The sequence below is a fragment of the Anopheles nili genome, chromosome 2, assembly GCF_943737925.1.
Source record: "Anopheles nili chromosome 2, idAnoNiliSN_F5_01, whole genome shotgun sequence".
In the NCBI taxonomy this organism is placed as follows: domain Eukaryota; kingdom Metazoa; phylum Arthropoda; class Insecta; order Diptera; family Culicidae; genus Anopheles; species Anopheles nili.
This window is the reverse complement of record NC_071291.1, coordinates 10,202,694-10,227,310: the sequence shown is the minus strand read 5'-3', so window position 1 is coordinate 10,227,310 and position 24,617 is coordinate 10,202,694. Positions and strand designations below refer to the sequence as shown.

At 47.3% G+C, this 24,617-nt stretch overlaps 3 protein-coding genes across 4 annotated transcripts; 1 reads left to right on the top strand and 2 right to left on the bottom strand.

The window, feature by feature from the left end:
• The first annotated feature begins 1,638 nt into the window (after positions 1-1,638).
• On the top strand, positions 1,639-3,824 carry LOC128731392 (uncharacterized). Its single transcript, XM_053824509.1, has 3 exons — positions 1,639-1,770; positions 2,146-2,886; positions 3,193-3,824. The coding sequence occupies exons 1-3, from the start codon at positions 1,639-1,641 to the stop codon at positions 3,622-3,624; spliced, it is 1,305 nt and encodes a 434-aa protein (XP_053680484.1). The 3' UTR covers positions 3,625-3,824.
• A 97-nt stretch (positions 3,825-3,921) lies between these two features.
• LOC128721817 (dihydropyrimidinase) lies at positions 3,922-15,064 on the bottom strand. 2 transcript variants are annotated; one of them, XM_053815612.1, is made up of 7 exons: positions 14,626-15,064; positions 9,660-9,754; positions 9,190-9,380; positions 8,700-9,121; positions 7,437-7,675; positions 5,638-6,368; positions 3,922-5,557 (listed from the first exon to the last, which is right to left on the bottom strand). In XM_053815612.1, exons 1-7 carry the CDS (start codon positions 14,674-14,676, stop codon positions 5,478-5,480), a joined length of 1,809 nt encoding a protein of 602 aa, XP_053671587.1. In that variant the 5' UTR covers positions 14,677-15,064; the 3' UTR covers positions 3,922-5,477. The 2 variants fall into 2 exon arrangements, with proteins under 2 accessions (XP_053671587.1, XP_053671588.1); XM_053815613.1 differs by lacking the exon at positions 7,437-7,675 and adding an exon at positions 6,615-6,838.
• Positions 15,065-20,646: 5,582 nt separating this feature from the next.
• LOC128732027 (FHF complex subunit HOOK interacting protein 2A-like) lies at positions 20,647-24,135 on the bottom strand. Its single transcript, XM_053825186.1, has 6 exons — positions 24,046-24,135; positions 22,890-23,753; positions 22,350-22,803; positions 22,151-22,275; positions 21,871-22,076; positions 20,647-21,791 (listed from the first exon to the last, which is right to left on the bottom strand). Exons 1-6 carry the CDS (start codon positions 24,124-24,126, stop codon positions 20,975-20,977), a joined length of 2,547 nt encoding a protein of 848 aa, XP_053681161.1. The 5' UTR covers positions 24,127-24,135; the 3' UTR covers positions 20,647-20,974.
• Positions 24,136-24,617: the final 482 nt, after the last annotated feature.

Genomic DNA, 24,617 nt, shown 5'->3' with positions numbered 1-24,617 from the left:
AAATGAATGGAATGGAATGAGCTGAAGGTAAAACAGTATTGGACAATCGGATCATAGCGAAAGATAAAAATTAGATCATAAATTCATACACACAGTAAAGAGTAAATTATATTTTGCATAATTCTTAGCATACATTGAAATACTGATACACTGGAGCATTAATTTGGATTAAATTGGTCAATATCCTTAATTATCCTTGCAGTAATTCAAACCAAAAGGATGTTCATAAACATTTGTAGAACCTTACAAATGTCTCATAGACTCTACAAGGCGCATTTTATGATTTAAAAATTTTCTGTGCATATTATTTTCCAACATCACATTTACATACAATATATACGTTTTTTTTTGTATTTTCTAAAATTTAAATTTTTTTATTACGATCACTGATTTTGTAATCCAGTCAGCCCGTCTTCTAGACCGTACTACAGTACGCAGAGATATCGAAAGTCCGTTTGCAAAAAAATATGCATTAAAGCGCATTTTGAAAACAAGCATGATCATGCACCATGACTTCGTGTATCGCCTTAAAACGTTCCACAGTGGAGACGGATTGAATCTGTACACAGAACAGATATCAGAGGATTTCACACATGATTGGAATGCTCAAAGCGCAAGCTTCAAAGCATAAGCGTGTCAATAAAATTTGATTGAAGGCGACAAATTGTACAAACATGCGCCAACAAAAAAACACATTGTTGGCAACGACGAATTATTGTTGAATTCAATTGTTTCAAGTGCCTTCTATGATGAGCGTGGCATATGTTTCGTCCGATTCAATCACCCTAGATGTGAGGCATAAATTTTCTTTTCTTTACGTATCTGACGGTGTGCGGGAAATATTAATAACCATTTTACATTTTCTTATTTGTCCTTCTGTTTGAATCTGTGGCTAATTTCACCATTTTGAACCGTTCCCTCAGACTATCCTTTGGCGAAACGTACCAGCACGTTTTGTCCGATAGCGTTGGGTCTTTATCCTTAATGTGATTTATTTTATCGTCCGCATGTGCATCAATTTAATAAACGGTTGTTCTCGGCCGTGTTCAATTGAACCGATCCAAAAGGGCAGTTGCGGTACAGGCTCCGGCAACGAGCTGATCCGCGGCAACGTGTCGAACGCAACGAAACGATGCCGGTAGCGCTGATGGTGCTGGTAACTGATGACGGAGCAAGGGTCAATCTTGACTGGCGATGATTCAAGTGCAACCACCGTAGACACGGGTTATAATCTCCGGAGAATGGAGTTAGTGCAGTCTTCCGCAGGCGGTTGAGACGGTTCAGTTTTCCTCAAAGGTTCGCGCGCGTGAACTAACGGCTTCGGTCGGTGCGGTTCAAACGGGTTTCTTTGATGTCAGAATTCCGTTCTGACGTTCGGCTGCAGGACAGCCCGAATTCGATCGATATTAATGCTGGGTTTTACTGCTTTCCGGCTCGGTCACAGGAAATATTGTTGTCTCGGAGTGTGTATGACCATCCATGCCGTTTGTCGACCCGGTCTGGGAGAGCTCAAGGATTAAAGTGAAATTTTGAGCAACGCTCATGTGAAGAGAGCCTTTACGCGTGCTTCTTTTCTCCACGTGCCAACACTAGTGTTTAAAAAGTGAGTCGGTTTTAGCGAAATTCGACTCTAGCAGAATGGGAGTTAACGGTGGCGATTTGCGGAAGGATTCCATTACATCATCGGCGTCCTCGTCACATTTGGATCTGGGGCAGCTCCAACGAATGTTCGTCAAGTTAGAGCCAGATTTAACCATCGACTCCTATGAGGTACACTTATTGATCCTTTGATGCCAAATGGGGTCGTAGGTTTTCGTTGAGAATACATTACGGACTCGAATATAACCGATGGAATCGAAAGGATATGCTACCGATGGTAAAATCTACATTTTTACTATTTGGCAATTTAGAGGCAACTAAATCCATGAGTGCATGCTGCAAATTGAAGCTAAATATAGCTAATTATTGAAGATACACCTGTCATGCTGTTTTCATGGCTATTATCGATTTTTCAAATGGATGCCAAGTGTACGTCCTTACTTAAAACAGCATATTTTCAGGCTTCGCTCAATAATTTGCCGTTTAGAGTTCTCCATTAAACTACGGCTAATTTGCCCATTCTCGGTTTTATGTTTTGCTCGTTAGGAAGCGCAAGGATCGGGCCGCGGAGACAACTACACGGCCGCACTATTCCGCATCGCACTGAAAGGACACACGCAACCGGAGGGCAGCTCAAAAAAGCTGAAGTGGGAAAAAAGTGTCATCTGCAAGCGCCTACCCGATTGCAAAATAAAACGCGAAGCATTCAAAAGCGAAGCCCTGTTCCGCAATGAGGTCGTCTTTTATAACACCATCATGCCCGAGTACATCGAGTTCCAGCGGCGCCAGTCACCGGACGATGGGTCCATATTCCAAGCCGTCCCACAATGCTACCTGGCACGGGATGATCTGCTCGTGTTGGAGGACCTGCGGGTCCGTTCATTCACGATGCCAGATCGGCAGGCTGGTTTAGGACCGGAGCAGCTTGAGGCAGTGCTCGTGGAGTTGGCACAATTCCACGCCGTCAGTCTCGCCTACAAGCAGCGACATCCGGCCGAGTTTAAGAAACTCACCAACGCCCTGGAGGAAGGCATTTTCTCACAGGCAAACACTGAGTGGTACCGGAAGTACTACGATGTTCTGACGCGAAATGCCATTCAGATGGTGCGACAGACGGTGCCAGAGAAGACGGAGCACCTAGCGAAATTGGAGGAGTTTCTGGGAAATTGCTTCGGACATTTGGTGGAGTTAGTGAATCGTCAGAGCGAGCTTTCAGTAATCTGTCATGGCGACTGTTGGACGAATAATGTACTCTTTCGGCATAATGACGATGGTGTTATTGTGGAGGTAAGAACGAGAAAAACGGTCGAAGTATAGATAATCCTCCTCCTCGATCACACTGTGGGGGGCACACACTGTCAAGGCCAGGATGTGCGTTGTATAATTCAAAGATGGCGCCGTTCTCCCTCTCTATGCAAAACACGTGTTCATGGCATGCTTTGGTAGTTTACTAATGTATTTTTATAGTCTTTCCCAAAAGTAAGCGCATATTCTTCACATTTCTTTAATTTTTTAAGTATGTCATTGTTCCATTATGCTTGGTCATAGACAACTCATCAAACATATCAGCTAACGATTGTGGTTTCTTCACAGACGTGCTTGGTGGACTTTCAGCTCATTCGTCACGGATCGTTGGCGCTCGATTTGGCCTACCTAATCTACTGCTGTACCGATGGCTCCCTGCGCAAAGAGAAGCTTCAACATTGGCTGCAAGTGTACCATGGACAGTTGGTCCGCTCGCTGCGCATGCTGCTGCCCGGTGCATTCGAGGAGGTGTTCAACTCGGACCAGCGCTTGTTGGAGCAGATCAACGATGAGTTTAAAGTGTGCGCACGTTTCGGACTCGGGGCCGCGATGGATATGCTACCCATCAGCACCTGCTCCTCAGAAGAGGCACCGGATCTGTACGCGAGTGGAACGGAAACGGCAGCCACGCCACCCGAACTAAATGTACCCCCAAATGAGCTGTGCAGGCGAAAGATGACTGAGCTGGTGCTGGAGCTGATCGATGGTGGAATGCTTTAGAGAAAACCTCTAACGGACTGGATGGAAGATATGCAGTAGGTGATATACTGGCGATACCTGGTGTCACGCGGGTTCTCGTTGGTGGACGTGCCGCTTAATACTGACAGTATTCTTACAGGGTAGCTAATTAGTAACTTTGGCAATGTGCAAATATGAACAGATATAACTTCGTGTACCGTCTACTCCGCTCAATGACAATAAAGTGCTGAATTTATGCATCGTTATGGAACGGTTTCCGAGCATACTTCTTTCACATATTGAAACAGATGGAGCAGATACACAGCGTAGTTCGTTTTGCTTTCTCATCTCTATTCAAATTTATTACTTTTACCATTATCTTTGTTTGATACACGATTACTAAACGATGTTTGCAGCGTAATTCTGAAAGGTGGTCGGTATTAAACGATTTCTTCCTATCCTATGCTGGTTGCTCCGCTCGCCTAATTCGAGAGTGTACATTTGAAGCTAGTAAAAACACAAACAAATCGCTTTCCAACAAGAATTACTGCTAATTGTGGCCCGGCCCTGCAGATGGCCCAACAAAATACAGCAAAGCGAGATGAGAAATAAACACAAACAATACTTTCATAAAAAAAAACACCAAATATACGGAGTTTCCACCAACGTGCTCTGACAAGGCAAAAACAGCACAGTCTAATCCACGTCAAACACTTTTTCGGTCCCATTAAACAGCATTGATTGAGTTTTGCTTCGCCAATTATTTTCGTTGGTTTTTTTAACCTTACCATTGTCCTCATATCCTCGCGAGTATAATTTCGATTCCTAGCTACTAGTACAAAAATGCGCAGCATGGATTAGGTATTTGGTTGATCTAGAAGATTAAAAAAATACCATCCCCTCAAGATCCCTCCGCCCTAAGCTATCCAATTCCCTATAAATAACGCCATTTTGAAGCCAGATCATTATGTAGTTATTGTGCGTAAATAAATGTACGATGCAAATTTTTTGTTTAACGCTTGGCTGTTTGGATGATTATTGAGACGTTTCTCTTTTGTGTGTTGTAAAGTTAAGGAGACATTCTTCGGCCTACTGTAGATTGCACACATTCCAACATTTGACCACTCTTTTTCAAGTGTTCCTCCTTGGCACCACTCGCTCCCTGTATTATAGTGCGATGGTCTCTAATTAAGCGATCATGAACATTCCCATTTCATTCCACATAGCTTGTTTTTGCGTATTCTGTGTTCACCGTTCGTTGAATCGCTTAGTTTTGCGAATTATTAAACGCTCTGATAATAGAGAAGTGATGAAGCTGTGGTACAAATAATTCGATAGTAACTCGACAACAGAACAGTGTAATAAATTAACTAACTTATGAATGCTATCATATCAACGTTTGCATTTAAGATACACTCATAGCACAAAGCAATTACATCAACTTACAAGAACGATGCTCTTTTTCGTCAACCCGCTAATGGATAAATATGATTTGTTTTCTTTAGTCGATTGTTTGGTACCAAGGGTTACAACGCTCTGATGCCTCCATGCTTCTGCAACCCGCTTAAGAAACATCTTAAACACTACCCTGAGCAAAACAGATGGTCCTACATATGGGCGCATTGATATGATTATACTAACAAATAATCTCCATGTTTTAAGCATTCTTGACCATATACCCGGAAGTACGTCTAGTATAAATTGTGGGAGTTGTTTGCAGTGTCGCGTACACATTTTGGTGCAGGTGTTCTTCTTTGGATGATTGGAGGTGTCAGTGTTGGGAGGTAACTTCGTGTACCATCCATTTCAGGTGTCGCATAACTACCGCAGTGAAGACCATTGCTCCTGCCGCCATCGAGTAGGAAGTACATCCAGATGCTGAGAACCGAAAGATCTTACCAGAATCCGGAAGATTTTCCACCTGGCGGAGCTCTTACGCGGATGCACGAACGAGCTTCAGATTTATCGAGTTCCTCTGTAATCGCGAAAAAAAAAGAAATTAACGTACATAGTTGATAATCTAGGCGTACCACTGAACACCTTCTAGTTGCTTACCACTTATCGAGAAGGTTGATTCTTGCATGTTCTTTGAACCATCCGGACGAATACCACGTGCACTGTGAGGAGTACTGAGCTGTGAATCACCTGAGATGACGCTTAAAGCCGGACCGGGTATGTACTTTTCCGGTAGGGCATACGTATCGGGAATGTCCACCTCTGGGCCTGACTTCGAGTGCAACTCCAGTCCCTGGAGACCATTGCGAGCCTGCTTCTCATCTGTTCCATCATCCGGACGTGTGACACCGTTCAAGGCATCATACACGAACGATGGATAGACGGGGGTTTCCAAGAAAGAGCCCTGGCCCTCAGCTACCCGAATCAGGTCATACTCGACGCATACGCGCCCCCGAACAATCACAAACTCCGGCACACCGTGGCACTTCATGCCCTCGAAGATGTTGAAGTCACACGCCTGATGATGGGTGGCCGCGGAAATCGTACGCACTGCTTTCGGGTCCCAGATGATCAGATCGGCATCGGAACCTGGTGCAATGCGACCCTTGCGTGGGTAGAGGTTAAAGATTTTGGCCGCATTTGTGCTGGTGATCGCAACAAAGCGCTGCGGATCGATCAGCCCCGTCTGGACACCTTTTTCCCAGACAACGGACATCCGGTCCTCAACGCCATTAACTCCGTTCGGGATTTTGGAGAAATCCTTCAGACCCAGCTCCTTCTGGTTGCGATTGAATGTGCAGTTGTCACTGCCAGTCGTTTGAAGATCATCCCTGTAAGAGTCATGAACAGATTAGTTGAAATAGTAGAAAAATGACGCAAGTAGAAGTAAATAAGTTAAAAGCAAGAAATACATTAAATTAAAAAGTAAAAAAAAATAATAAAAATATTGAAAAACAAAGAAAGCAAACATATAAGTTATAGAACACAGCAAGTAAAATAAAAACTAAATCTCACAAACAAGAGCAAGACAGTGAAAGATTTGTATCTCTGGAACAGTTACTAGAAGTGTAACTTACAGCGCCAGGAACTTGACCAGATGCCGGGGTGTTTCCGGGTCCTTCCGGATCGGTGGGCTGGTCGTGTAGTACACCAGTGCGTTCGGTTTGACGTTAGTCAACGTGCAACCAAGCGAGCTTGCCAGTGTTTCGCCATACACCACGAGCCCTCGTCGTTTCGCCTGGGAGAGCTGTTCCGCCGCCAGCTTACTCGTCACTCGCGTCACGTACAGTGGCGCTTTCGTCTGGATGTGCGCACAAGTTTGAGACAATTCATTTGATATTTGAGTGAATCATGAGGATTTCCATGAGATCCCAGTACGCAGGTGTGGTGAATGAGATGGTGGTGTAATTTCCGGTGTGTGTGTTCGATGGCGCCACGTGGACGAACGTCACGTTTTGTTGAGGTTAGGATGAGTATGAAGAACAGTTTTCACAAAACAAGTAACACACCAAGGCACAGTTAATGTGGCGTGAAGGTGTTAGAGGTTTTCAGTATTCGTGTATCCGGACAGCATCGTGAGGAAAACATGACCGAAAAGTAGTGTATGGAAAAGAATTTCAGCAGCTTTAGTGTTAACGTTAGTGTAGTGGAGCGGTCAAGAATGGCAAAACAGAGCGTTCTGATAAGCACAAGATTAAAACACGACAAACTCAAAAACACATCAGTTGGAGGCGGCGCAATTAGTGTTTTTGCATCACAAGAGGGACCAACATCGACAAACACGCGAAATTAGTAGCAGCAGGAGCAGCCGCACCAGCATGTAACGTGCTTCGTTGAAGTTTGCTGGGTTGGAAACCTGCTTAATGCTTAATGCTAAGACGCCGGCTGGAGCTACTTACTGAGCCAACAGCTTCATCAAGAACTCTGGCGTGGTGGGATCGGGTCTCAACGGAGGGCTGAGAACGTGGGCGGCCGCATGGTGCCAACATTTGTCTTGATAGTGCGTACCGTCGGTGCCGAGGGCTGCCGCCAAGGTTTCACCGAAAATACCGGTGCAATTGTAACGGCGTCGGGCGCGGGCAACCTCGATACCGGCAGATTTGCTCATCACATGCACGACATACAATGGGCATCGGGCCTACGCCACCAAACCGCAATCGATAGGGACGGAAAATATGGTGGAAAACAACCAGTACCAGCATTTGGAGACCCGAGAAGGAAGGATTCGAGCGAGAGAAAAACAAATTAATAGAAATAATAGAAAAAGTGAAAACATAGTATGAAGGTAAAATGAGGCGAGCTTGAGTGATGGGTAAATCGATAGGAATGAAAGTGAAAATCATAAATTGTATAATGCAGAACCAACACGAGCTCAGACCCATATCGAACAAAAAGTGAAAGTTCAAGTTCGTGCCCCATAATCGTGATTGCGTGTTTGCTGGTGTTTTGCGTATGACCCAGAGGACCCAGGAATAGAGCAGGAAAAGAGGTACTTTGCTATAAATCATTGAGCATGTAGGTCAAGCTCAAAGTTTAACGTTCGACTGTGTTGGACAATGTTAAGACGTTGTTTGCCATTAGAAAAGCTGACCAAACAGAGGTCGCACGCGATCAACCTGATTGGGGTCTATTATACACCATAAAGGTGGGTAATGTACTGGATATAGCAGCATTTTATTCCTGGCAACAAACGAAAAGTCAATATTCTTGACATAATTGTGCTGCCAAATAACACCCATGCTCGTTCAAAATGTAAATCATGTTTTGACCCGAAGCGGGATTATTCTTCTCAAATTGAGTGGCCATGCAAGAGTGCACGGCCTGGGTTGTCAAACAATATTATCTAATCTGTAGACTGTTCGGTTTCTACAATCATATCTTAGTCTTATCCTGCATATAGACACCATTGAAAAAACTTCTTCAATTGCTGCTGTTACGTCGAATGCTCGTCAAGCAGAAACAATTGTGCTATACAATCTTATCGCGTTACTGCCTCCCGCGGGCATTGCAGTGTCATTAACAGTTGCCATCTAACGCCGAAAGCACCATAGACTTACGGTCGTTTCCCGTCCAGTGATACCCAAAAGGGATTGCCAATGGGGGCTCACTTCGCCGATGATATGGTCCTAAACTAACTTCCAAAAGGAAAACACTTGACGTACCTGATGCGCAATCACGCAGGCGCGGTTGGTGGCCTCTGCTTCGACCTCCTCCGTGCGGGACAACTCGTGTCCCTCAGGTCCTGTTACGCCATCAGCCAACAGCTTGGGGACGTTCTTCGCGATGATATCACCGTTCTCTGCGTGCACCATCGCGACGGCTCCGAGTTCCTTGCACGTCTCGAACACTTCGTACAGTTCCGAATCGTTCAGCTGGTACAGACCTTTATAAGCCATGAAACACTTGAACGAGTTGACGCCACGCTCCTGGCACAGAATCTTCATGTCATCCCGTACCGACTTCGACCACCAAGTAATGCCGACGTGGAGGCCATAGTCACACACCACCTTTGGGTCTGCCCGGGCGCGCCAAGTATCGTACGCCTCCAGCAGCGATTCTCCCTTATTGGGAAGCACAAAATCCACTGCAAGTTACAAAGTGCTAAATCAGTTACACTTTCGCTCAGTGAACATCACCAACGGCCATACTTACTGATGGTCGTAGTACCGCCAGCCACTGCGGCCTTAGTGCCCTTGTAGAAATCATCCACCGAAACAGTGCCACCGAATTCTAGCTGGAAATGTGTGTGCGGATCGATACCGCCGGGCATGACCAGCTTACCGGTAGCATCTATCGTACGGCAACCACCGGGGACTACAAAATCTGCACCGGAACCGACGTACCTAGGGGAAGCGAAAAAAAATGCACTTCACTAGAACCTGGATCTGCTATTTTGGCAACCTTTAGCTTGGAAATGGATCGATGTTTGGTACGACGACCAGTGGGATATAATTTTGCTGCTGGCCTGATGCCAACCAATCGACGGAGCGTTTATGAACTCCAAAGAAGTTGGCAACGTTCGCTCACAGGACTGACGCATTATAGATTGAATTCCGCGCCAGTCTGCAAATGCCAGAAAGATCCACTTCCTGCCGAGGAATTGAGTACGTTTCCACGCTTACCGTACGGTTCCATCCTCGATGTAGACGTCCGCCTGTTGCATTCCATCATGGTTCACCACGTGTCCGCGCTTGATGTACAGCCGATTTTGCGCACTCTGAAATGGGGGAAAAACGTGATCAATATTTCAATCCATAATGGCCCTCGTAAAAAAAACGTCCCATCCAAATTCCCTTGATGCCCATAATCCCTAAACGTTTGAGGTGAAAGCGATTAGATTGCATTTCCCAGACGATCAAACCTTCGGGTCGCCAGTGTCGAGGGTTTCCGATGCCATTGGGAAAAAATCTTCCGTGCTCGTACACGATTCAGCGGTGATTGTTGCGAGCTGCGTCGATGCGTCTACTAAACTGGCCGAGCTGTTGCCACATTCGACAGCGGTTGATGGAAGGTCAGCACGAAGCTGCTCTTCTGAATGCGTGTCCGCGCTGGTTTCAGATAGCTGCACGGATTCTGACATCTTATCGTGCTTCGACAAACAACACTGCTTAACACAAATGCTTAGCTCTTTCGGTACAGACCTTCCGCTTTTCCAGGAGACAGAGATTTTAATGAACAGAGTGTCTTGCAGAAACGTTAACCGTTACGGCACAGTGTGCTAAGATGGACAATTTCACCGCACAGTGACAAACACGTCATGGACTACTTTGTGGAGGCAATTTGGACTATTTTGACGACTAAAGGTATTTAACATTTATACATCGTTTATTACTTCTCTTGGAATTTAAACACATGAAAAGTATAGGTTTCCGTCCATGATAGTAAATCATTGCAAGCAATAAACACATTTTTAATAGCGATACATAGACGAAACAAACTTATGATTGGAGCTGCATTTGCTAAAGCCTCATTCGTAAGCTATAAATCGCCATCACAAAAGATAGGCCTATCGCGAAAGATTTGTGGCCCAAAGCAAGACGCCAACCTTCACACGAGAATCGTTTTATTGATCCATGCCGAATCGTCGTCCATGCCTGTGCGGGGTCGCAGTCGCAATCCAAACTCGATCGCCGATGCTCTCTTATCTAACGATAGCCTTTTACAGGCACCATCGAACCAGCGTACAACTATCTCTGCTTCCTGAAGTACGTAGCGCATTGGCTTAATAACAGCTTAATTAGGAATTTTCACGCAAACCCTTTTTGCTGGGAGGAAATAGAGAGCCTCCGATGAACCGGGATTAGTCAGCAACTTTAACCGCATTCTACGCCACTAGCTGGCCAAGAGAAAGGCAGAGCAATGAAAGCAAAGGGAAAAAAAGGCACACCCGAAAAAACTTCATCCAATTGAAGATGGATTCGGCAGTACAGCAAATCAACAACAAAAAAAACTACAGAAAACTCACCGGGGCCAAAACGGGGTTGAATTAAAACAAAGTGTTTCGGTTTTCCATCCGCCTGGAGTGACGGGACATCGGACGGATTACGTTCGCCGAGGGTTTCAATTTATCGCCGCATTTTCCAGCCCTTCCCGAGGCCGCTGGAAAAGCACGGAAATGCAAACAATTCTCCCGTGATGGGCGGGTGATGCGGATTTACCGCCAGGGCGAGTAATTGATTTTTGCTTCCCTAGCTCCAACAACCGACGTTGCGCTGACGAGGCGCATGCAAAAGCCGATTTAAAATGCCCCCGCTTTAGAGCCAAGGGCCGCAAAGATGGGGGGGTTCAAGAAACAATTAACAGATCCGCGGGCCGGATCTGTTGAAGAAGGTGTTCGAGTGAAGGGTTTGTTTCGTCTTTTTCCCGCACGCATGTGTGCTTTCTAAATTCTCTATTCCTCCCGGGGGGGCGAGACCAATCATTCCCACCACCCTGTGGCAGGAGGGCTAGCGAGAGAAAGAGATGAAAGAAAAAAGCCCAGCAACAAACGATGATTTAGAAGAAAAAGCGAACCACGAATGAGCAAAGGCACGTGAATATGTTTCGGGAGCATTAACACATAATAGACGATCGTGAAGAGAACGAGCATATGTTGCGGAGATATGGTGTCGAGGGTGTGAAGGGGGGGGGGGGAATAGGAGCTGGGGGTGGTGGGGAGCAATGGGAGAGGGATCTCGTGGTTAGACCAACAAGCCCAGGGCCCTGCTGGAAATAACATCAACACGATAGCATCTCCAAACAACAGCGCTCCAGCGAAGCACGTTCTGGCGGTGTTTGAGGAAAACTCCGAACAGATGCTTGATGGCTAAGCATCACGAGAAGCGTCAGAATTCCGTCGCCCAATGGAAAATGCACCTTCGATACTACATTCAACGGTCGATAGCATTCAGACGGGTAGAATACACGCCTAATCATTGTCAATTGTTTACGATGGGTCCACTGTAGTAGTGACGATGTATGCTTCAACAGCTGCCCGACCCAGCACCATTTGTCGATTGAATGAATACAGTTTTTCCGAAGTGCGTACCTCTGAGATGAGCTGAAATAGGGAGCCGGAAATACAACTCCCAATTTTCGTGCCATAAAACAGCGTGGTCGGCAGCGTGGTACAATGCGATAAATGCCCAGAAAAATTGTTTCCGAGCACCGCATTTCCTGCCGATCGTTGATCGAATCAAACCATTTTCCGGCCGTTATGAGCTGGCAGTAGCAAATTGATAGGGTTGTTTTCAAGCAACAGGAAAATTATTCCTCGTTACCGTTTTCTCGCCTTCAAAACGCACTTTCTTCTGGTGTAGGGCATTCCGACACCCACCGATTCCGATGCAATGAGCATTCTCGTTGTTGAAAGCAACGTAAAGTGGTGCAGTTGGCATCAAGGGTGCGTTACTGGCTGTTTAAACGTGTTGATTAAATAAATAAACAAATTACTGATAGCGTCTGATGGCGACAAAAACCGGAGGCTTGCAATTAACATAATCAGGCACGCATACGGTGGCCTGCAGTTTTGCTAAATTATTAACCATCTGCTGTCCGGCGACTAAATGAAACTCAGTCTCAAAGCGAGACTCAACAATACCGGGACTCTGGCGGGAATGTTCCACGAACGGCGCGTCCGTGTCCGATAGCAATCGCGCACGCTCAATTTAGCTCAATCTGATGGGCGGTTTTGCACCCGTCGAGTGGCGAGTTTAAAATACGCCAGTAATTTCCCTATTAGCCAGCAGTTCGAGTCCAGCCAAAGGCCACTATCGAATCGAGCTGACCGCAACGGTGGATCCGTTTGCAACTTCCGGATCCGCCATTGGGTGACGTAACCGTGCCACCCATAGTATTGCGATTCGAGTGGAATCGGAAGCGGAATTGGTAAGAACCCGCACCCGCAACGCCAAAAACGGTCGGCTAGCTTTTCCATGCCGTAGGAAAGTTTTTGGGGAAAGAAAAGTCGGGAAGAAACCACGGTTCCGCTTGGCCGCGTCTCGCTGTTCCCTATCGGCTTTGCTACCGTGATGGGGAGTTCCTGCACACGGGCGGGCTGTTTTAAATTCAACACCGTTCCGGCTTGTTCTGTTTGCGTCCCTTCTACCATACACTGCCCGTTTCATTGCACCACGGGCACCGGAAATGGCCGGTATGATGCCCTAGAAAAATGTGTACATAGACAACGCGCTAGCTGCCAGACACGGCGAGAATTAATAGGACAAGCATAACAAGCCCTTGCAACAGCCCTGAAATGAGGGCTAAAACCCTAAGAACCTTATCGTGGCGTGCGTGCATTTGTTTTGACTACCAAGGTGGCTCGTTTTGGAGGTTAAGAAGAACGGTTAATGTGTTTCTTCTTCGCCCCCAAAACCTTCACAACCGACGAGCGGCTGAAGCAGCAGTCCTTCGCAAGCAGTGGAAGAAACGAAAAAAAAAATCCCCAACTCAAAACGAGTGAGAATTGAATTAAATTGACAGTGCGACATGGCGCACGAGCACTTCCAAATGAAACCCTCGTAACCTTCGCGCGATAGGGAATTCACGTCACCGAAGAATCGTCGCCGAGCGCTGGGAAATCAATAAAGCTCGAGGAAAAACGCCACAAATGAACCACGACAGTGGCACGCTCCGATGGAAACGGGCGGATAACCGTCGAGGTACGACAAATCGTCGAATCGGTCCCTTCGAACGGCGCTCAGCAGCTAGATCAAGGGGATGCAAAATGGAGGGTTTTTGGGCGGGAGGGAGACGCCTTATCCCACCTCAACACCCCCGAACGACCAGTGAATCATTTCGGGGTGGATTATTTACGGCCGTTTGGTTCGTCGCTTGCGCTGCGTTATTAATAATTCATGTGCATAACGATGCGCCCGGGAACTGGCGCTGGGGTTGATGGGAGTTGGGTTGGTTTGTCCTGCCGGAGATAGGACCGGCTCCGGTGCATGAGGTTGCATAAGGGAAGCCGGTTTACTACCGGCACGGACGATTATTTCGGGGAGGTGTTTATGAGGCACTGTTTGTGTGCCCGAGCCGGTGGTGGGTGTGAGAATTTTAGTTCCTGCTATTTTCGGAACGATTCTACTCTACGCGACTCTACACCGTGGAAGGGCTAATGTAATTGGTTTTGGGTGGTGGACCTGGCTGAATGAGTTAAAATGTTATTCGTAGCGGAACTGGACGGCGGTGATTAAAATACTGCAACCATTACCATGCATATTAGAAAAGGTATGATGAGAATTATATGCTCATGAAAAACAGCCTATTTGGCTTTCATCTTATTTGAGCTGCGAATGATTGAAATCATCCTTTCCAAAGTCGTTACCCAGGAAAAAGCACAATTTTGTTACCAAGCGTTTGGGCAGTTTCACACAATCAGCGATGGGTGGGTGATTTTTCACACCCATCCATCATTTATCACTTCAATCCGGCGCGTCGTTTTGAATTTTGTTTATCTTCCCTCCTGGGTGCTTTCCCAGCATGAGGCATCTCGAGCGAAGTGCTAATACTGTACAGTTTCTCACATGATAAGCATTTCTCACGTATTTTTATTCGCACAACCATAATCGCTTGAAATGTAGCGATATTGGCTTGGTTTCTGCGACTTACCTGGAGATGAATCGGCACTTTCTTCACGGGAGCCGGCGGTGGAGATGCCATTTTTTACGCCTGCTGTTTTCCACTTATCGCGAGAGCAACTCTTCCGGTCAAATCCGCTACCAATTTTCCACAACTCCACCACACGCACTCAACCTGGGCTTGGCTTTGGCTGAAGATCAACACACTTTAGCTTTTCTAGCACACTTTAGCACCGCGGTTTTCCCACACTGGTGATCGCACACTGGTGGAGTTCCCTTTTTTTTTTCTTTCGCGCTGTTTTCCACTACCACCACACGGTTTGCCGGTTCGCACGGATTTTCCGCTATCAAGTTCGTATACTTTGTTTGTTTGCCGAACTGTATTTTTCTCACTTGCACTCTAGCGGCCACGCCGGTTTCATCAATATCCCATTAACAGATTAATGCGCCCAAAAGCATCAAGGGCATGATCATCGCTGAAACAAAAAGTAGAGAGCAAACGCCGCACACTATGGTTAGGAAAATGGTCGGAAAACCAGCACAAACTCGTTAATGAAAATTTCCCCACTACGCGCGTCGGTGCCATTTTTCCGGTGCCAAATTAGACACGAGCTCGTTAACTCATTAGCAGCCGCAGTTTCGGATGCCACCGCGTGGTACCGAGTGACGAATGGCTAACGATCGATCAATCCCGATCCCGTGACGCGGATCACGTTCTGCTTGGCCGCCCACGGGTGCCCCCAGTTGCGAGTCTCGGCTGAAGGGCTCAAGGGTTTGTTGATCCAATTTGTGGCGCTTCGTAGCGGTTGGGGAGCATTGGGTGTTAAATTTCGCTGTTTGTCACCCGTTCGTCGTTTCAGTTGGGCACCCTCCACTCCAGCATGTTTAATATTATAATTCGATTATGTGAGCAAAGACCACACCGCAACCGGAAGCGAACAATACACACGAACGGGGCTACAAAGCCAAGAGAGACGGATTCGGAACGGATAAAAAAGGTGTTCCAACCCTTTCCGGCTGAATCTCTTTTGGGGAAGTTTGCTCATTTAATGATGAACGTAGTAGGCCAAATTTGCAGCACCGTTGTCATGGTAGCATAAATCACCGATAATTAATGGAAGCAAAAGTACATCAAGCGCGACAAAAATATGCACCAGTTCGGCTGAGTGTGTGAGAGGAACCGTTTTTCCTGCCTTCCACGGGATGCCGCAGAAAACCTGACCACCGTTTGCGGGTCAAACCAAACTCGAGTGGGCAATCGACGCAGGAAAACGACCCAGCCATTCGCACGCTTCTTTGCGCTTCTCTTTAACGCATACGCGTCGATGCAACACGTGGCGTGGACGGTTTACGATTCAAGCGAGCCTCAAAAGACGGATGCTGGAGGGCCGTGTTTGGTTAGCTCGTTAAAACCTTTCATCTGCGGTCAGTTCGCGTTCGTTCACCATCGCTTTTTATATTCCGCTTCCTCAGACGCCTTTCGGTTGTTGGCCACAATCGGAGAGTTTGGTTGGCTTGCGGGCTACCCGCGGGCTGAATTTTACTGAAGCAGGTATCGATGAGCCTCCCCAAATAAGCGAACGAGCACAAACAACATTTCGAAGGTATGGGGCCACAAACCGACGGTATTGGGCTTTTGATGTGCTAGGTTTGTTTGCTGAACGGCAATGTTTTCTGTATCGGCGGCATTTTCGTGTGCGCGCATTCCTTTCATGTAACAAATGCAGCTACGAGAACAACATGCAAGCGAGCCTCCATTTTCCGACTAAAGATTCTGTCTTTTGTGGGACCAATTTTCCTAAGAAAAACGGGTGTTTATATTTCTATAAAATATTACGAAATATATCACTAAACTGTGAGTGTGGAGCGTTGTTTTCGTGAGACATTAAATTTTGTGTGTGCTTGCGAACGCACTTACATGTAACTCAACAATCCAGACCGGATTTCAAGTGATCTATTTGTCGTGCTAACAAAACCCATCACCTGAACCGGGCCTTGTTTTGTTAAACACTCTCCCGAAGCGGGACTTCAGTTAACTCGATTGCACACTGATTGCAGGCCGTCTGGACCGGTACAGAGTGCCAGCAATCGGAAACATGAAATACCAATCCATTCCAACCGGGTCCGGCACCTTCAAGTGGCACCGTAAACGATTCCGATAACGAACCAACGATCGGTCGGGGGTCATTATCAGCACCATCAGCGCCAGCACGCCGTGGGACGTTGGAAATCATAACAAAATGTTGCTCTAAAGCATCGGTTCGATGCGTGACCGAAATTAACCGACTGACTGGCGGGTGGTCGAGATGTCGAGATTGTGTTTTTTCAACCCCAAGCACATACGCCTTGAATAGGTCCAATGGGACGATTGATCGTTCGATTGCGAAGGGGCGCTTCAAGGAAGCACAAATTGTGCCGCATCGAATGTGGAGAAGCTCCGACAAACGGCTGTAGCAGGATTCACGATCTACGACAACCACGGCCACGGGAATCCGTTCCCGAAACGGTGGCATATTGGGAGCTAATTTTATGCCGTCACCTTAAACTGTTACCCTTAAAATTAGATAATCTTTGGTCGTGGTAGACGACGTTCAATGCCACCACATCGAAACCGAAACCAAGACGAAGCGTATCCCCAAGATGGACAAATCGACCGGGAAATGCGACAGACCGCGGAGCCGCTGGCGGACGGAGCGATTTCCCGGTCGGTGGAAAGTCATGAAAAAAAAGCTAAAAATAGCACATCGTTCGGTCGATCGAGAAGATAGCGCACCGCGGTGAGCAGGGCAGTTTCTGAGCACCCGACCATTCTCCCCGTTGTCCGGGAAATGCACGACCATCGGGAAGACACGGTTTCTTTTTTTCCGGCTATTTCTCGTCCATTTTTATAGCACGCTATTCGGTTCGGGAGGAGATTTTTCCCTTCTCACACAGCGCCAAAACGGGACGCCAAACAGGGACCGCTCAAGTCAATGGCCGGCTGTTCCGTCAGTGGATGTAACCGCTAGGGGGAGAGGGGAGGAGAAAAAAAAGATTTATCACCCCACCCCCGGTTCGCTAGGCAGCAATGCAATCGGTTTTTCCTCTCCTAACGGTTACTCTCGTTCGCTCGCTCTTCTCACCGTGAGCTGAGACGCGTGAGATGTGAGCACGTGAAGGAGGCGCGCGTCTCACTACCGGGGGTTTCTCACATAGGGTGGAAATTCACAACCCCTCGTTCGCGTTCGTCGGTGAATGTTTGATGGTTGGGTGGTTTTATCATATTCACCATCTCCCGTCCCGCAAAACGGGATAGTTTTCCACTCGCAAACATTGCCTCGCGCAAACACAAACGTTCGTACCCTCGTGTGTCGGTTCGTCCATTTCACTTACCCGACCGTCACAGGACGGGACGGGGAGTTTTAATTTACTTTTTTTTTCGTTGCGATTTTCCCCGACCCCGACGAGCGTGCGCAGAGAAGGTGGCATTCGGCGTGGCCACAACGCGTTGGGAGAAAGGGTCAGAGTATGGCCGTGTATGTTTCAGTTTCCGTCCTTCAGACCCTCGTTTTTTTTGTATCCTCGGTCGTGGTGTACCGGCCTCCCCCGGGCAGGCGGATTGCGTGTCGCCTGGTAGCCCCTGTTGATTCGATTCCCGTGCTGGTGGCATTTGTTGAAGGGTTTTTTTTGTTCGCTCTCCTTTTTTTTGCTTTCCGCAACACTTTCACTTGACGGTCGATTCAGGCGTTCTAAGCGCTAAAGGACGTGCGCCAGACCGGCAAACTGGGATCAGAACGTGAGGGCACAACCTGGCGGGCCCAAAATGATAGGCATAATGCTGTGCCAGTCGGTGCTTTATGATAATTTCGCCCTATGCAGTGGCGGCGATTGGCGATGATAGCTGATAATGGCACAAGTATGCATACGTGTGTGTGCGTTTGTGCGCACACATACACGCGAACACACCCACAAAAAGGGGGTTGAAGCACGAACGTACGCAAGCGTTCCCTTCTCCGATGTTACGCATTGAATAACCGACCGCGAGGGCACGGAAAATCATGCGACCGTAGCACGCGGGGACCACGCGGGTAAACTGGGCTGAGAGGGTGCACAAATAAGGGGGTAACAGCAGCAGCAGCAGCAACAACAGTGGGCAACCACGAAACAAACTCGACTACCTCTCGGCGCCCCTTTGTAGGGGAAGACAGTGAAAAAGAAGAAGCAGCGAAAGAAAGAAGGGATGAAAGCGTCACCGCACTAGTTTTCCCTTCTAATCGGATTCGTTTGTGATCGATCTAACGCAGCACCGAGCGGGATGGATGCCTTTTTCCGCGGATCAAGTGTGCCATTTTTCCGCACACACATACACATACACGCATTCACAGACGGCATGCTTCGATGTGGCACGGTCGCGTTTTCCGCGGTACTGTTATTATTTATCTGTCTCTCTGTCTCTCTCTCTCTCACTCTCTTTCTCGTTTCCTTTTCCTGTTTGGTTTCATCCCCACCGTGAAGGGGTGGCCCACCCAACACCTAAAGATCCAGTCCAGGGCCTCGCCCCGTCAATTCGCGTGAGGGGTGAAAATAATGCGTTGAAAATTCAACCCCCATCCCACCGGATGGGGGAGCAGAATCACACACCACTCACACGCACACGCACTGTTGGCCAGTGGGCAACACATGCAGCCGAAAAGTGAACCGGATGGAACGTACGTTTCTTGCGGGGGGTGGTGACGGCTGGCAACGTGAGGGCTTCGCTCGAGAAAACACGTCCACTCGCGGCGGAGGAAAACTACGAACAGAACCGCACGCCACGGGAGTCGTCGGGTCGACGTTGTTCCGTGGCTTCGCAGCTCAGAGCGGAACAATGACCGTTGCACAGTGGGCTGAACACATGGGTGAGCTCGACCGTTTGGATTTTACTCAACCACCCTACAGGCTTTCCACAGGGGGTGGAAAATCACGAGAGCAAAGTGCTTGTTGGGCGTACTGTTAGGGGGTTTGTGAAGGTGATGGAATACGTCGTATGCATTCTGAAACAAATATTGTATTTAATTCATCATCTCACAGCGATGCTTTCCATTAAATCACTTTGATGATTTAAATCGAGAGATTTCGACCACGTGTGGCTTCCCATTGTGCGGAAGGGCCGTTTTTGAGAGAGGCCAACGAGCGTACGGATGAGAAACGTGCGGGAAACGAGCGCGGAAAAACACAATTCTCATCCGTCTGCTCGCCGCGAGCTTCATCAGGTGGAGAGGAACCAGGAGAAGATCGAATTTCCTACAAAAGATCTTCGAGCTTTTCGAACGGCTGGCATTATGGGGCTAAACTTGATAGCCAGATTACGTTACCGGGATATTCTCTCACCCAACGGGGGTAGTTTGGAAAAAATATGCTTCTTTTTGGGTGTTCTATTTTCCCTGTTTCGAGAGGTGAGTTTTTCAAATAAATTTCATCTACTTGACTGGAATGCTTATGCTGCTATCGATGACATAAGGCTAATTTAAATGGCTTTTCGTTCCTCATAAGTATCGCAAAAATTGATCAGAAAGTAATCAAGTTCAAACGTGGCATACACAGCACGTGTGAGATTTTATGAAAATTGCTCAAAATACCAAATCGCTTGCGAGAAGATCCCCGAAAATTTAGCACTCCAAAGAATCTGAAGGAAGGCCTTTTATGGTATTACCGAAACGTATGACGAGTAGAAAAGAATGGAATTGAAGAGAGATACCCTCAACTATCCTCAACAGGGGACACCCTAATCAGCAATAAGTGTGCGAATAAAAAAATCAATTTAATTCTCTGTCGCAGATGGAACGAGTTAGCGTAAATATGAGGAGCGCTTTCGATACAGTTCGTTTCACTAACGTTCGTGATTCATTCGTTCAATTGAAGGAGCTGAACATCCCAGTTCCAGTTCGAATGATACCTGATGGTCCGTTATTAATTTTCTTATCGATATAGTTACGAGATGTAGAGTTATAGAGTTTATCTAGTACTGGCATCATCATTTCCACGTGGTTTCGAATGTTACTATACAAGCAAAAAAAAAAAATAACCACTACTGTGTGTTTAAATTCTCTTATTTTTCCCCCAATGGTTTACATTGCGCGGTTTGTTTTTTTTTGGCGACGACTAGATAGGACACAATTGAAGACCGCACATAAAAAGATAGAAAAACATAAAACTCGTCAACGGACGACGGATCCCAAACGGTATTGCACTACTTAACGTCTAATGTGCGTCCTCAAAGAACAGGGGCGAAAAGGGCTGGGACGTGGTAAAGAACGCCTAATAAATTAAGCACTGGAAATATTCGGGAGCCGAATCGAATTTACACTACTTAGTCAAAGTATTCCAATTTTTTCCCACCGTTTTCAAGCGTACGGAGCACCCTACTCCTTGGCGTGATGGTACTTTACGAAGGCGATGGCCGCTAGCTCCTTGCAGAACTCCTCCAACACCACGATCGACTCGAACAGTGGATCGTTGATTTCTTCATCTTCCTCCTCGGTGGTCGCTCCGGTGCCCCTCGAATGTCCCGCCGGTTCACCGTTCTCGCAGTCCTTGTGGTATAGAGGCGGATTCGAGAGCAACCGTCGGCCAGTGTCTTTGATTTTTTCCTGGAACCCCTCCACGCGTGGGATCTCCGTCAGTAGCTGACGGGAGAGGAACTGCATCACGGACCAGAGCGTCGTCGCACCGGCTGCCACCGGGATCTCCGGGTTGAGCAGAATCTCGTGTAAGTACGGATGAGGGAACAGCGCCAACTTGGACAGGATAGCGATGACGGCCAGATTCAACTCGTACGGTTGCGTGTTCATCTGTTTTATGTGCGAAAACAGCAGCTTAAGCAGGGGTCCTTCGTAGAAGCTTTCCTCCGAAATACCACTATCACCGCACGTCTGCAAATCGACACTTGCGTAGCTGTCGGAACCGCACTTCGTTCGGTGTTTGCTTTTGGGCAGCTTCACCGGAGGCAGTGGAACGACCGTCATTAAGCCGGATGTCACCGAAACCGATGGTTCGACGCTGTTGCCTGCTAGCGGGGACGTTTCGCCGCTACTTGGCCATATCGCTTCCACTGGCCAGGTGAAACCGTGCGTCTTCTTGATCCATGTTTGGTAATGGCGATTCGCGTCCTGCATGTACTCCTCGTAGCATATGCCACCGGCATCGTTGATGATTTGCCGTGGCAGTAACAGCAGAAAACTAGCGTAGGGACATGGCAAGAACACAGAAGGACAATTGGTTAATCAAACGAAAAGCCCAAAGCTCGCAAATAACGTACTGATTAATCACGCGCAGGATATTGCTCGGTGCAAGCGTGCGGGACTTGATCGGATCTTCCGCACTACCACGCCGTCGCTCACGGTTATCTTCCTCGTCCGACCACGATTGGATTGTTTGCGAGCTTACGTCGTAGTAACCGCGGTTGTTGATGTAAAAGAACAACATTCCGTGCAAGATCTTTTCGTGCGGATTATCAAGCAACGACTGCAAGGATACGAAACATGGGGACAATTAAACGTGTTGTCACGGGCGTGCTAACAGCTACCGCGAGTGCTCACCTCGACGAACTGCAACGTCGGCAACAGAATGTCCGTGTTTTCGTGTGCATTTTCGATCAGAATCGTCAGCAGACAGTTATTCACATCCATCAGTTCGTCCTCTCCAATCAGCCAGTTGGCAATTTCTGTGAAAAGATCAATAATTTACTCGTTGCACACGCTGCAGAGTATTCGGAATCCACGCAAAAGGGTTACATACCGTCTAGTAGCGCCTTCGATTGGGTTTTCTTGATAATTTTGGCCGTAAGCACCAGCATGAAGGGAGCGAAGCAACCCAACAGCGCCGGTTCGACGTAATTGATCAGCATTTCCTCACGAACACGTGGTCCCAGCTCGGGCACAAGCAGCTGACTTTCCTTCAGCAAACAATCGCAATAATCTAACCAGCAGAGAAACGCCGTCAGCTGATATCTGCCGATGTAGTGTGGTTGTTCGGGATCACGAGGAAATAGCCCCCAGGTTACGTTGGCATCCTCGATATCACCCGTGTCCATGTCCTCCGGGATTTGCTGACAGTTTGATGCGAGCCGCGATGCCATCATGGTAGCGAACCGGCTGATCGTGTTCCGGATCGCTTTGCACGATTGTTGCAGCGTCGGTAATGACGCCAGTATGAGAACGCCTTCGCACGCTCGCACGACTATGGTGCTGTCCTGTATTTGGGAAACAGAGCGGAAAAACCGTTTACAAGGATAAAAATCTTTTTGATTTTTAGCAGCTATTTAGTCCCGTTTCTTACCGCGCTATCCAAATAACTAACTATCGCATCAAAGAGGATGAAGTGGTCTTCATCGTCACAATCACAGCTCTCGAGATCACCTTTGCCACCGTCGTCTTCATTATCGGCCACTGGGTTGTTATCACGGTACGGCCTTCCCACGGGTGCACTCTCCGACGGGCCACCGCCGTCATCCGCCACCAGCGAGATTCGTCGCGAATCGTACTCGATTTTGGTGCTCACGAACAGCGGATTGTTTACCGGAGCCTTGTTTACGCCGAGCCCTTTCCAATTGGACAGCATTTGTGCGGAATGATGGTGAGACTTTAGGAACAGGTTGACCAGTATCGAATCCTTGCGCACCAACCCTGCCACTGTCTCGAGGAACAGTATCTCTTCCCGCTCGTACGGGGAGGCGTGGGTGCCGTTACAGATTTCTACTAGCCGCTGCACGGGCTGAAAGATGCTGGCGTGCCCCAGTGGTGGACAATTGAGACAAGACAGGAACCGTCGCACCCAATTCAGCACGATGTAACGCGCTCCGGGAGGTGTGTCGTTTACGGCCAACTCTATCAGCACATCGAGCGGTCGGTTGCTTAGCACGAATTCCATGCACTCTGCCTTTGGTGGCGTTTGATTCACCTTCGGTGGCCTTTCCGTGCCGGTTGGCGTTGCTTCAAGGGCATCCGGTGTGGTGTCGGCTTTCACGCTCGATTCCGTGCCTTGCTCCTCGCGTATCAGAATCTGCAGCATCTGGTCGAGGTGCGCTGGAATGTTGGTGTCGTTGATGTGTATCTTTGGTACGGTTTTGTCCGCAACGTAGAAATTCTTGACCAACCGATAGTGGTAGTCAAAATCCTGCAGTGCCGTTGGGGGTGGCGCAAGCTGTTGATTAGAAAAAAAGACGATACATTAAGCGTGACATGTGCGACGCATATTTGTGCGTTGTTTATTTAGACTCTGTTGTTGCATTGAACTGCTCAACAGGCACCGCTGCATTGGAACCCAAACATTAATTATGTAATTTTAGTTTGAATTTTTCAGTTTTCTAGTCAAACACGCCGGGACGTTGGGCAGTTTATATTACGCGGAGTCTCTTAGAAGAACAGAATCGCGAATTGGTAGAAAATGTACACGTTTGCAAAAATAGGCCAAATACTGGCCATAACACACTCACCACGTCGGCAGCCGTCTGCAGAACATCCGATAATATTCCAAACATTTTATCGATCTCGGTAAACTTTCGGCAAAGAAACATCAACTTATGGAATTCGTATCGCACTTTTCGCGGGGAGAAACGGCTCGAGTACTAGGTGCAGTACATGCTGAAGATAAGGTGCATTACAAATAGCGACGTATTTGATTAGAAACGTTTATCCAGAAACACAACGAGTGGTTGTTTTTTTTTCTTTGCGTTTTTGCACCTGTTCTATTTATTGATGTGTTTTGATGTTTTCGTGTATTTTGATGTTGACAACTTGAACTGCACTATGGCTTTATCCAGGTTGCATCAGGAAGAGATTGATTCAAACATGATGACGTTTCTTACCTTGTTAACAGGTCGATTATATTATAAATTATTCTACATACTTGCTTTGAAATATGATTAAATTGATATAATAATCTGAAGCAACTTTTGAGCTCATGATTGTTTAGATAAAATACTTTTAAGTAGCACAGAATAAAAACACGTATGCACTTTTATGGACACCCAATGCTACCAATTTTGTTTATGTTTTGTATAGTGTC

Coding starts and splice junctions, on each gene's coding strand:
- LOC128731392 (XM_053824509.1), top strand. CDS start 1,639: ATGGGAGTTAACGGTGGCGATTTGCGGAAGGATTCCATTACATCATCG. Junction 1,771..2,145: donor TAACCATCGACTCCTATGAG/GTACACTTATTG, acceptor TTTGCTCGTTAG/GAAGCGCAAGGATCGGGCCG. Junction 2,887..3,192: donor ACGATGGTGTTATTGTGGAG/GTAAGAACGAGA, acceptor GTTTCTTCACAG/ACGTGCTTGGTGGACTTTCA.
- LOC128721817 (XM_053815612.1), bottom strand. CDS start 14,676: ATGGCATCTCCACCGCCGGCTCCCGTGAAGAAAGTGCCGATTCATCTC. Junction 7,676..8,699: donor CCTGCGTGATTGCGCATCAG/GTACGTCAAGTG, acceptor TTGGTGGCGTAG/GCCCGATGCCCATTGTATGT. Junction 6,369..7,436: donor TTGATGAAGCTGTTGGCTCA/GTAAGTAGCTCC, acceptor TGACTCTTACAG/GGATGATCTTCAAACGACTG.
- LOC128732027 (XM_053825186.1), bottom strand. CDS start 24,126: ATGTTTCTTTGCCGAAAGTTTACCGAGATCGATAAAATGTTTGGAATA. Junction 23,754..24,045: donor TGCAGACGGCTGCCGACGTG/GTGAGTGTGTTA, acceptor TCTAATCAACAG/CTTGCGCCACCCCCAACGGC. Junction 21,792..21,870: donor ATCCTGCGCGTGATTAATCA/GTACGTTATTTG, acceptor TCCCTACGCTAG/TTTTCTGCTGTTACTGCCAC.